This window comes from Coregonus clupeaformis, chromosome 33, assembly GCF_020615455.1.
Source record: "Coregonus clupeaformis isolate EN_2021a chromosome 33, ASM2061545v1, whole genome shotgun sequence".
In the NCBI taxonomy this organism is placed as follows: domain Eukaryota; kingdom Metazoa; phylum Chordata; class Actinopteri; order Salmoniformes; family Salmonidae; genus Coregonus; species Coregonus clupeaformis.
In genome coordinates, this window is record NC_059224.1 from 22,948,354 (window position 1) to 22,961,829 (window position 13,476).

Genomic DNA, 13,476 nt, shown 5'->3' on the forward strand with positions numbered 1-13,476 from the left:
TTACAGTTCATAGGAAATCAGTCAATTGAAATAAATTCATAAGGCTTAATCTATGGATTTCACATGACTGGGAAGGGGCTCAAAACTTGAGACATCTGTGGCATTGTGTTGTGTGTCAAAACTGCACATTTTAGAGTGGACTTTTATTGTCCCAAGCACAATGTGCACCTGTGTAATGATCATGCTGTTTAATCAGCTTATTGATATGCCACACCTGTCAGGTGGATGGATTATCTTGGCAAAGGAGAAATGCTCACTAACAGGGATGTAAACAAATGTGTGCACAAAATCTGAGATAAATAATTTCTGGGATCTTTTATTTCAGCTCATGAAACATGGGACTAACACATGTTGTGTTTATATTTTTGTTCAGTGTATATACAGTATATATAGATATGGTTCGTTCTACTAAAAGAGTGCCTTTTGCGTCCCTTTGATATTTTAAGTAGAAATGTTGCCCCAATATTGCACCCTGTGTAACTTTTAGGAAGATTTTAACCCACTTAACCCCACAATTTCTCCAAGTTTTCACCATCATTGTAACGCCCTAGTTATATTCAAATCAAATCAAATTGTATTTGTCACAACAGGTGTAGACCTTACCGTGAAACGCTTACTTACAAGCCCGTAACCAACAATGCAGTTAAGAAAATAAGAGTTAAGAAAATTACTAAATAAACTAAAGTAAAAAAAGAAACAATAAAATAACAATAACAAGGCTATAAACAGGGGGTACCGGTACCGAGTCAATGTGTGGGGGTACAGGTTAGTCGAGGTAATATGTACATGTAGGTAGGGGTAAAGTGACTATGCATAGATAATAAACAGTGAGTAACAGCAGTCTTATGGCTTCAGGGTTGAATCTGTTAAGGAGCCTTTTGGACCTAGACTTGGCGCTCCGGTACCGCTTGCCTTGCGGTAGCAGAGAGAACAGTCTATGACTTGGGTGGCTGGAGTCTTTGAAAAAATGTTGGGCCTTCCTCTGACACCGCCTAGTATATAGGTCCTGGATGGCAGGAAGCTTGGCCCCAGTGATGTACCGGGCTGTACGCACTACCCTTTGTAGCGCCTTACGGTTGGATGCCGAGCAGTTGCCATACCAGGCGGTGATGCAACCGGTCAGGATGCTCTTGATGGTGCAGCTGTAGAACATTTTGAGGATCTGGGGACCCATGCCAAATCTTTTCAGTCTCCTGAGGGGGAATAGGCGTTGTCGTGCCCTCTTCACGACTGTCTTGGTGTGTTTGGACCATCATAGTTTGTTGGTGATGTGGACACCAAGGAACTTGAAGCTCTCTACCCGCTCCACTACAGCCCCGTTGATGTGAATGGGGGCGTGTTCAGCCCTCCTTTTCCTGTAGTCCACGATCAGCTCTTTTTTCTTGCTCACGTTTGTTGCGTTGACAAAGCAATTTCTGAAGATTATTATTTATTTAGTGTGATTAGTGATTCATCTACGTCTACAGTGTCTTCAGAAAGTATTCACACCATTTGACTTTTCCCACATTTTGTTTTGTTACAGCCTGAATTTTAAATGGATTAAATCGCGATTTTGTATCACTGGCCTACACACAACACCCCATATTGTAGAAGTGGAATATGTTTTTAGAATTGTACAAATTAATAAAAAATTAATAGCTGAAATGTTCTTAGTCAGGTTTTCAACCCCTTTGTTATGGCAAATCTGAAAGCAGACATTGAATATCCCTTTGAGTATGGTAAAGTTAGTAATTACACTTTGGATGGTGTATCAATACACCCAGACACTACAAAGATATAGGCGTCCTTCCTAACTCCGTTGCCTGAGAGGAAGGAAACCACTCAGGGATTTCACCATGAGGCCAATGGTGACTTTAAAACAGTTACAGAGTTTAATGGCTGTGATAGGAGAAAACTGAGGATGGATCAGCAACATTGTAGTTACTCCACAATACTAACCTAAATGACAGAGTGAAAAGAAGGAAGCCTGTACAGAATGAAAATATTCCAAAACATGCATCCTGTTTGCAATAAGGCACTAAAGTAAAACTGCAGAACATTTGGCAAAGAAATGTCCTGAATACAAAGTGTTATGTTTGGTGCAAATCCAGCACAACACATCACTGAGTACTAGTACTAGCACCCAAAAAAAATATATGTTTTCACTTTGTCATTATGGGGTATTGTGTGTAGATGGGTGAGAATTATTATGTTTTTTTTTTTTAAATTGACAAAATGTGGAATAAGTCAAGGGGTATGAATACTTTCTGAAGGCACTGTATGTTATTATAGTATAGGTCTCTAGTTCTTACTGTGGGTCTCAGTGTTAGTGCTGAGCGATTAACCCGAAATGTTAGTTATTTTGGGTTTTTTAAACAACTAATTGACCGACATCGGTTCAATTATTTGAATTACATTTCATTCAGTTTTTTTCTGCAAGCTCAATGCAGACATTGCACAGTTTCTCTAGAGATAAATCAGATCCAGATTGAACTGTGCGATGTAATAGGGAGTTGTAGTTTCCAACAGGCCAATATTCCACGTAGTTTATCACATAAAACATGGTAATTAACTACAATGACCGTAATCCATTGTGCGTCTACTTGTCTGGTCTGTGTTTCTTTTATGCCTGCTACGGAAGAAACAGAAGAATGCGCGATCGTGAGGGGATATAGAGAGCAGCTGTTGCTCTGCGAGGTATCTCTACCTGAAAATACATGATCATAAAAGTATGCCTTATTTACTTTGAAGAACAACAAAATAGTGAATTTGTCAGACAGCATAGGCAGCAGCTCTATATAGATGAGATGAAGACTTGGAATGAAATAATAAAGTAATCAATTAAAACAAATGTAATTGTCACGATCGTCATAAGCAACGGACCAAGGCGCAGCATGATATGCGTACATCTTTTAATGAGTACTTTATACACTACAAAAAAACAACAAAACGATACGTGAAGTCCTAAGGTTAACAAAACACAAACCTCTCCGGAACAAGATCCCACAAATGACAAGTGCACAACAGGCTGCCTAAGTATGGTTCCCAATCAGAGACAACGAGCCACAGCTGTCCCTAATTGGGAACCACCCCGGCCAACAAAGAAACACATAAACTAGAACATAGAAAACGAAACATAGAACCTAACACCCAGAAACTAACAGATAGAAACTAACACCCTGGCTCAACATATAAAAGTCCCCAGAGACAGGGCGTGACAGTACCCCCCAAAGGCGCGGACTGTGACCGCGCCAACTAAACCCAACAGGGGAGGGGCCGGGTGTGACCACCACCCTCTAACTAACCCCCCGTAGCGCCCCTGGTCTGGTCCCGCTGGCTGGAGCTGGACTGGACATCGGTGGAGCGGATTGCTTAGGCTCCGGTGTGGAGCAGCTGACCGGTACCTGACCAGACACTGGTGAAACAGGCACGGGCTGTGCCGGACTGACGACGCGCACCACAGGCTTGGTGCGGGGAGCAGGAATGGGCCGGACCGGGCTGACGACGCGCACCACTGGCCTGGTGCGGGAGCAGGAACGGGCCGGACCGGGCTGGCGACGCGCACCACTGGCTTGGTGCGGGGGCAGGAACGGGCCGGACCGGGCTGACGACGCCGCACCACTGGCTTGTGCGGGGAGCAGGAACGGGCCGGACCGGGCTGGCGACGCGCACCACTGGCTTGGTGCGGGGAGCAGGAACAGGCCGGACCGGGCTGGCGACGCGCACCACAGGCTTGGTGCGAGGGGCAGGAACAGGCCGGGCCGGGCTGGCGACGCGCACCACAGGCTTGGTGCGAGGGGCAGGAACATGCCGGGCCGGGCTGGCGACGCGCATCACAGGCTTGGTGCGAGGGACAGGAACATGCCGGGCCGGGCTGGCGACGCGCATCACAGGCTTGGTGCGAGGGACAGGAACAGGCCGGACCATACTGGGAACACACACCACTGGCCTTGTGCAGGGATCAGGAACAGGCCGGACCGGACTGGTAACACACCCCAGTACCTCTCGCCGTGCCTCTACACTCTCCTTCCCTCTAATGACCAATGGCCCCCGTAACCTGGTGGCCTTCTCTCCTAGTCCACAATCTCGCCCTGTAGCTGCCTCCAGCAGCCCCGTCGTCCATGCCGTGTGCCCCCCCCCAAAAAAATTATAGGGGTTGCCTCTTGCGTGTCCGACGTCGGCACTGTTGGCGCCGCTGCTCCTCTTTATGGCGCGCCTCCACCGTCTCCTCCCACGGACGGCGATCCATTCCGGCCTGGATTTCCTCCCAAGTCCAGGATCCCTGCCCGTCCAAGATCTCCTCCCAAGTCCAGGCTTTCTGCTCCTGGACACGCTGCTTGGTCCTGTTATGGTGGGATCTTCTGTCACGATCGTCGTAAGCAACGGATCAAGGCGCAGCGTGATATGCGTACATCTTTTAATGAGTACTTTATACACTACAAAAAAAAAAAAAAACGATACGTTTACATTTACATTTACATTTTAGTCATTTAGCAGACGCTCTTATCCAGAGCGACTTACAGTTAGTGAATATATATATATATTTTTTATACTGGCCCCCCGTGGGAATCGAACCCACAACCCTGGCGTTGCAAACGCCATGCTCTATCAACTGAGCTACATCCCTGCCGGCCATTCCCTCCCCTACCCTGGACGACGCTGGGCCAATTGTGCGCCGCCCATGAGTCTCCCGGTCGCGGCCGGCTGCGACAGAGCCTGGATTCGAACCAGGATCTCTGAAGTCCTAAGGTTAACAAAACACAAACCTCTCCGGAACAAGATCCCACAAATGACAAGTGCACAACAGGCTGCCTAAGTATGGTTCCCAATCGGAGACAACGAGCCACAGCTGTCTCTAATTGGGAACCACCCCGGCCAACATAGAAACACATAAACAAGAACATAGAAAACGAAACATAGAACCTAACACCCAGAAACTAACAGATAGAAACGAACACCCTGGCTCAACATATAAAAGTCCCCAGAGCCAGGGCGTGACAGTAATATACCCAACAACTGAAATATTTTAGTAAAGTAATGTGATTTTTAAAAATTGTTTTATTCTGTGTTACAGCATTCAACCCAAATAATCGAACCCCCCCCCCCAATTTTTTTTTTTTTAAATATTTTTTAATAAATCACAATTTTTTCGAACCGAACTGACCTCAAAATGCACTAATCGCTCAGCACTACTCAGTGAACAAGAGTAGTAGTCTGGGTTCTTGCTCTTCCCACAGCCCTCTTCCCTCTAGTGCTCTTTCCATTAGAAAGAAACTTCACTTATAATTCATGAAGCATTCAGCCACGTTCAGTCAGTCAACACAGCTTTTAACAGACCTTCCTTCCTTTTCGGCTCAACCCGAAAATCCTTTTAGTGACGCATTTAAAGAGAGTTATTCTGAGTTCTGTTTGTGTCTGTGAGTGCATGCTCTTTGCTGTTTGTCGCTCTGTGAACTTCCTCAAGGCTTTTGTGAACTCTCTACAGATGAAAGCGGTGCAGCTTATGGATGTAGGGTTACTTTCCTCCATATATTGCTTTCATACTTCATCTCCCCAGTCTTATAAGATGTGGAGTAAATAAGATCTGGATATGGAGGAAATGGAGAGGTCTCCTCCCGTCCTGTCCTTCTCTTATCTTCCTTCTGTCTTTCCATGTCTTCTGTCTCCGTCCTGTCCCTCTCTTCTTTCATCTCTCTTCTCCCCCATCTCTCTTACGGTTTGTCTTCTGTCTCTGTGCTCTCCGTCTGTTCTTTCCCCTCTCCCAGGCTCCCTGCCTCTCTGGAGAAGTTGGAGGGGGATGTTCTGTTCCAGCAGTCTAAGATCACGGAAGTCCTGGGGGGCAGCGGCTACAACACAGACAGACTGGCCACACTCTACATCCCTCAGTTCACAGGTAACACACACCTTTCAACATGCACAAGAACATGTGCTTAACTCTTACTAAGATCAGTAGCTTCAATAAGGAGGGGTGATGAGGAGTAATCCAACTAAAATGGTTAACCTTTCAAACAGCAATGCATGCAGCCTGTGTTTTGAGCCATGCCTGTAGAGTGTGGTGAATGGAAATAGAGGTGAATTGCACCTCTTCTACAATGCACTTGAGTAAATAGTGTGTACTGTACCTACGTCATTGGGTGACCACTTTGTTGTTGATTGAATCCCAGATTGCCCCTTTAATCCCAAGTCATTGTACTCATCGTGGGTCATTGTTCAGCTAAGTTGTTGTGCTCTTTCTCTAGACGAGGACCGTCTGTCCAAGAGGAAGAGCATTGGAGAGACCATCTCACTACAGGTGGAGGTGGAGTCTAGGAACAGCCCAGAGAAAGAGGAGGTAAGGAGAAACACAAACACGTGCACACCAAAAATGTCCCCCAGCTCTTCCGTCCCTCACTCTCTCTCTCATTCTACAGAGGACTCCAGCAGAGGAGATCACATTTGAAACTCTGAAAAACGCCATCGGTAAGTACCCATCAGCGCTGTATCACTCATGAGTCATTTGGTCAGGCACCAGGACATTCAGTTAGCAGACAGTGTTCTATTGGACCATTATCAATCTGTCCCTCCAAGGACATAGTGATTGTATCAGCGGTACAACAATACTGAAGTGTGTGTGTCTCCTCAGTGGACAGTGTGGGGATGGAGGAGCAGGAGAGAGAGCGCAGAAGGCAGGTGGTGGAGAAGTTCCAGAAGGCCCCCTTCGAGGAGATCGCTGCCCACTGCGGTGCCAGGGTAAACCCCCATGTTTAAAGAACCAAAATTCTGCGGTTGCATGATTTGAATATCACTGTTGAGTTTTTCAATCCATTGTCTTACTTGCATATTTTTTATTTTGTGGCTTCATCTGATGTGCACATTCTAAATCTGACTCTGACGCTGGTCTCTGCTTGTTCTTTACAGGCCACATTGCTGCAGAGCAAACTCAATCAGATCTTTGAGATCACAATCAGGTAAGAAACAAGAAGAATAGAAAGAACAGTCCATACAAAAGCTATGATGATGTAATTCCCACTTTAGAAGTGTTCAGAAACATCTTATCTACTAACTGGAGAAATTTTATTTCTAAGTGATCATTCACCATTCAGTTCCTTATGGGCAAAACGTAACCCAAAACAAACTGCAAATGCATCCATTGAGTTTGTAGTGTCACAAGCTTGATGTACACTACCGTTCAAAAGTTTGGGGTCACTTAGAAGTGTCCTTGTTTTTGAAAGAAAAGCTCTTTTTTTGTCCATTCAAATAACATCAAATTGATAAGAAATACAGTGTAGACATTGTTAATGTTGTAAATGGCTATTGTAGCTGGAAACAGCTGATTTTTTAATGGAATATCTACATAGGCGTACAGAGGCCAATTATCAGCAACCATCAGTCCTGTGTTCCAATGGCACATTGTGTTTGCTAATCCAAGTTTATCATTTTAAAAGGATAATTGATCATTAGAAAACCCTTTTGCAATTATGTTAGCACAGCTGAAAACTGTTGTGCTGATTAAAGAAGCAATAAAACTGGCCTTCTTGAGCCTAGTTGAGTATCTGGAGCATCAGCAATTGTGGGTTCGATTACAGGCTCAAAATGGCCAGAAACAAATAACTTTCTTCTGAAACTCGTCAGTCTATTCTTGTTCTGAGAAATGAAGGCTATTCCATGCGAGAAATTGCCAAGAAACTGAAGATCTCGTACAATGCTGTGGACTACTCCCTTCACAGAACAGCGCAAACTGGCTCTAACCAGAATAGAAAGAGGAGTGGGAGGTCCCGGTGCACAACTGAGCAAGAGGACAAATACATTAGAGTGTCTAGTTTGAGAAACAGACGCCTCACAAGTCCTCAACTGGCAGCTTCATTAAATAGTACCCGCAACGTCAACAGTGAAGAGGCGACTCCGGGATGCTGACCTTCTAGGCAGAGTTGCAAAGAAAAAGCCATATCTCAGACTGGCCAATAAAAAGAAAAGATTAAGATGGGCAACAGAACACAGACACTGGACAAAGGAAGATTGGAAAAAAGTGTTATGGACAGACGAATCGAAGTTTGAGGTGTTCGGATCACAAAGAATAACATTTGTGAGATGCAGACCAAATGAAAAGATGCTGGAGGAGTGCTTGATGCCATCTGTCAAGCATGGTAGAGGCAATGTGATGGTCTGGGGGTGCTTTGGTGGTGGTAAAGTGAGAGATTTGTACAAGGTAAAAGGGATCTTGAAGAAGGAATGCTATCACTCCATTTTGCAACGCCATGCCATACCCTGTGGACGGCGCTTGATTGGAGCCAATTTCCTTCTACAACAGGACAATGACCCAAAGCACAGCTCCAAACTATGCAATAACTATTTAGGGAAGAAGCAGTCAGCTGGTATTCTGTCTATAATGGAGTGGCCAGCACAGTCACCGGATCTCAACCCTATTGAGCTGTTGTGGGAGCAGCTTGACCGTATGGTACGTAAGAAGTGCCCATCAAGCCAATCCAACTTGTGGGAGGTGCTTCAGGAAGCATGGGGTGAAATCTCTTCAGATTATCTCAACAAATTGACATCTAGAATGCCAAAGATCTGCAAGGCTGTAGTTGCTGCAAATGGAGGATTCTTTGACGAAAGCAAAGTTTGAAGGACACAATTATTATTTCTATTAAAAATCATTATTTCTAACCTTGTCAATGATTACGTTTCCTATGCATTTTGCTATATTTCCTATTCAAACTGATTTCATGTATGTTTTCATGGAAAACAAGGACATTTCTAAGTGACCCCAAACTTTTGAACGGTAGTGTAAGTCCTAATAATTTGAAAGACTGCTCAGAAAACCAGGTGTATTAATCGGCGTAAGCTTACTTCGATTTTGACCTGACGCCGATTAAGATAAGCAGAGTAAAGTGTTTACAGGACATTTCTAAGTGACCCCAAACTTTTGAACGTTAGTGTAGTCATTGCGTGCTTGGAATATGGGACCAAATACTACACTTTTGACTACTTTTAGTACACTGAGTGAATGTGTCCCAATACTTATGACTTATGAAAATACCCTCAAATAATAGGTGAGATTATTTACTGTAGCCTCATATCCAAAATGCTGGAGTGTAGAGGCACATTTTTTTTATTTTAGCTTCACTGTCCAAATACATATGGAGATGAGTGTACATTATAGAAGTGAGGATGATGTTGCTCAGGTCATAGAGTTTGCCAGATATTTAACAGAGGTTGACGTTTATTGTCAGAGTCTTGCCCTGGAGGCAGAACTGAGCAGTTTCCGCTAGAGTCAAGATTGGCTATATCGTAAACATGCTTTTTGGTCTTAATTTAAGGTTAGGGCTAAGTATTAGGGTTAGCAGTGTGGTTAAGGTTAGGGTTAGGTTTAAAATCAGATTTTATGACTGTGCCAGCTAGTGAACACTCTACAGGGCTGCCTCTAGTACATGAGTCATCTGAATAAATGCCAACCTGCCTATTTTAACAGTCCAGGTTGGAGGGTACAATTATACCATAATGTTAGGTGCCTACTGGAATTCTCTTGGCTCTTGGTATGGGCACAAGTAGGCACACTATGACTTGGAACAGCATGATTTGGATTGTTATTGAATACCTTCACCCCCTCCCCACCCACATAAACAAATACACACTTCTCACCACTGTAATTTGTGCTAGTCCCCATGCCAAGAGAACAGAGGATTCCAGTAAGCACTTAATATGAGAGTCTAATTGTACACTCCAACCTGTCCTGGTAAATATCTGGCACACTCTGACTTGAGCAACATCATTTGGAATGTTATTGAACACCTTCCCCATGTTCTTGATGATGATGATGTTCTCTCTCTCTGCCCTCCCCAGACCCCCTCCCAGCCCGTCTGGTACCATCTCGTCAGGCTACGGCCAGACCCAGAGCCGCTCGGTGCCCGTCTACGAGATGAAGTTCCCTGACCTCTGTGTCTACTAGCCCTAAAGGTCAGGGGTCACCCTAGGAGGAGAGGGGTACAGGGGGTGTGGAGCTACAGCAGCCCTCGGTGTTAAAACAACTACAGACTCTGTGACCCGTTCCCCCTGCTCCCCATTCTCTCTGTCAAGAGCTACTGACATGACTGACAATGTGTTTTTTGCACTGTGATCGCAGACAAAACAAATAGACAAACAAAAAGGCAGCAGTGTGAGCTATTGACCCTTCACCCTTTGCTTGACCCCTCCCCACAACCTAAAAATGCCCAAATGACTGCCACCTGCTTGGATTAGACTGTAGCCAGAAAGACTGTGGAGAAGAACAATTGATGGACAGAGGATGGCTAGAACAGGGAGGAGAGAAGATAGTGATCCCCAGTTTTAACCTTCTCCTTTTCCCCCTGATTGACTTGCTGCATGCCCACCTCTCTAAACATCTGCCTTGACCCCATTACTAGTGTCTAGATGTTGTCCTAGCTTATCCCTCACTGGATGCATTACTAGCCGTAGTGCACCTACACCAAAATGGCCAACTGCCAAATGGAACGAAATCATATTTGCTCATTCGTTTTATTGTATTGTAATTCTTTTGTTTTAGCAATGGAAACTGTACTGACAAATGTAGGTAATCTAGTGTTACTTTTAGTTTTCAGTGGGATGACTACTTCTGAAACACTATCCCCACTCCCTGCTCAAACCATTCAGTTATAAATGAACTCAGTGTTTGCTTGGTGCTTTTCATATGTCTTTTTAGGTTTTTATTTTATGTCTCTGGGGTGAGAACTCCAGAGTATTTTTTTGTATCACTGCGTGTTAACCGGGAGTGCTTTTGATGCTGACCCAAATTATGTTCATTTTGTATTTTTTACCCCCTTGCTTTTTAAATGTTGTATATTTTAATCCATGAATTGACTGCAAAGGTTAAAGTGTGTGACCTGTGTACTATCCTCCTACAGGTGACTCCAGCAGACCTAGATTCAACCAGTCCAACCGTTCATAAAACCAGTCATAGCTTTCCCACTTTGTAAGGATCTGAAGGGTTTACAGTTATGTTTACATGCTCAAACACTAGCATATGGGTCGTTCCATCAATTCGGTGCCTTTTGAGATTGTCGTAAAGAGCAACTTAATAAAAAAAGAACATGTTTTCCCATCTCAAGAGATTAAATTAAAATAAATACTATATATATTAAGTGCCTATTAAGTGCCAAATAAAGTAACAAATAAATGATAATCTTCAGAAATTACTTTGTCAAAGCAACAAGGGCTTTACAATGATGGTGAAAACTTTGAGAAATTGTGGGGTTAAGTAGGTTAAAATCTTCCTGGAAGTCAGAGGGTGCGTGGAAGGACATGTCAAAATGCTGAATTTTGGCACTTTAGCAAGTCTTTATTCATATTTAAAAAATCATATTTATTTAGTTCTCAATATGGTCTATAAAAAAGGGCACTTCATTGAATATAACAGGCTTTTAAAATTCAATATTCGTGCACAATTTCAAAGGCGGTAATTTTGTGGATCGACCCATATAGACTAATTAACCAACCAACCCACATTATTCTTTGTCATACACAGATCTGCTATCTTAATTTTCTCACTCAGTTGTCACTAGAAATGCAAATTGTAGTGTATTCAAGGTTTAAAAAGGCTTCTAAAGTTTGTAATTTCCACTTTAAAATGTGACTTGATTTGCCCTAACGAAAAATGTATCAACCCCTACAAAAAGGTCCAATAATTATAATCCACATAATTCACATTTCCTGTTGCTGCAGGATTCTTTTCCTGCTGTGAGAAGCAGGGTCAAATTAAGATAGTGTGTGTATACAGAGAAGTACATTACATATCGAGCTATAAACATGATGTAAATGAGTGTTATTTTGTGTACAGACCTATAAATATAATTTTAGATTGCCATAGTTAAGGGAAAGATCTACTAATATGTTTAAGAGTATACATAAGACCTCTATGTGAGCTAGCCCACTGAGAACTAACCAGCATGGCATCAAATTAGGACAGACTGTGACTGGAATAGGGATGGCCAATAAAGAGACTGCAATATGTCTAGAGTTACTGCCAGCCGGAGAGGAGTGGAGGAGAGGGATGAAGATCTAGTGAGTAGTTCCCTCAGACATATTAAAGGGTGACTGCACTTCCTAATTTGCCCTCATTTTGAAGATTGCTCATTAAGAAATGCTAGTGGCCATAACTGAAGTCAAACGAGAGTTGTCTTAGGGGTGTGGTTTGATGTGGGTGTGTTATGTTCGCATATTGTACCCTGACAGGTACTGTTGTTTGTCCCTCCTGAGTCACCGTAGCAACAGCACAACCACTTCCTCAAAATAGTAACTTCCTTAAAATAGTCTGATTTAATCTAAGATCAATCAAGACATCTGTAGTTAATTTAGTCACGCAATTTTACATCTAGCTAAGGTGTTTGGTGCAGTATATCTCAAGTAAATAAATGTGCACGAAAAACTAGTCAGTGCACTGCATACAGTCTATCGAGTTGGGAAAGTCTGGCTGCGCCCTCAGGACTGATTTCTGAGAACAATAACTTGTCTACAACTTCATCATCTGCAAGCTGTAAAACTATTGTAATTAAAGCACAAGTTCACTTGCTATCAGTGCCCAAAATCACTTGCTAGCTAGCTAACTTTCAAACACATCAGCAAGTGGCCACTCCGTAAAGGGCTTACGGCCAAGAGTTATTTCAACATAACATTAGCGACGGGTTGTCTTATGTAAACAAGTCTGAGGCGCTGCGTAATGGCCAGGTCTGTTTCACTGTCTGGAGGTTCTGGCTGTTGATTGATAGACTGCGTGCAGCTAATATAGCGCAATCCTCACAGCTGTTTCTCTCGTGTTACTGGGCAAGTGGGCATGATCGTAATCCATACCCAACGCTCCAGTGAGTCGTGACGAACTCACTTAAAAAACTACCTTTTTTCCTATTTACACTTTGTAATCAATTTTGACACTAGAATGAATGTTTCTGACTCATATCGATGCCACATAGGCTGTTTAAAACCAGAGAAGTTAGAGATGATCTAGTGTGTAGTTCCCTCAGACATATTAATGTCTGTAATCCAGAGAGATGCTGCAGGAGGGAAAGCAAGTTAGCAACATACCCCACTCCCTGTAATCATACTGCCATTTATTATAGTTTATTACAACTACAGTCACTGTGTTTAGTCCAACGATAGTGCCATGTTATTATATCAAATCCCCCTCATCCTTTTCCTACTGATGACATCATCGTTCTGATTATTAGCCGTTTGTATGCGAGTGGAGAGAACCATCTCTGCCAGTGTGTCTGGGGCTTGTACTTTAAGCTCATGCTCTTACATATTGTCGCAAAACAAAGTACAATGGCAATAATTATAAGTCTGATGATGGTTTGAGTGTTTCTGAACTAGCCAGATCAGGTAGTCTAGAGTCAGTTTAGCTAACTCAGAAACAGACTGGCCTTCCAGGCTGAAATAGCCCCACCTGAAGGTAGTCCATATTCTGTCTGTGTTTTGATAAATGCCTTCTGTACCTGGACGGTGCTGTGACACCTTCTGTACCCGTGACAT

The 13,476-nt window shown here is 43.5% G+C and overlaps 1 protein-coding gene across 1 annotated transcript in view; it reads left to right on the forward strand.

Moving 5' to 3' along the window:
- Positions 1 to 11,109, forward strand: part of efr3bb (EFR3 homolog Bb (S. cerevisiae)) — an 81,624-nt gene extending 70,515 nt beyond the window's left edge. Inside the window, exons 18-23 of the mRNA XM_041860395.2 lie at positions 5,745 to 5,872; positions 6,219 to 6,310; positions 6,390 to 6,438; positions 6,602 to 6,708; positions 6,877 to 6,926; positions 9,799 to 11,109. Of these exons, the coding sequence (XP_041716329.2) occupies positions 5,745 to 5,872; positions 6,219 to 6,310; positions 6,390 to 6,438; positions 6,602 to 6,708; positions 6,877 to 6,926; positions 9,799 to 9,904 (532 nt within the window). The 3' untranslated portion in view covers positions 9,905 to 11,109. The remainder of the gene's footprint in view (positions 1 to 5,744; positions 5,873 to 6,218; positions 6,311 to 6,389; positions 6,439 to 6,601; positions 6,709 to 6,876; positions 6,927 to 9,798) is intronic.
- Positions 11,110 to 13,476: the final 2,367 nt, after the last annotated feature.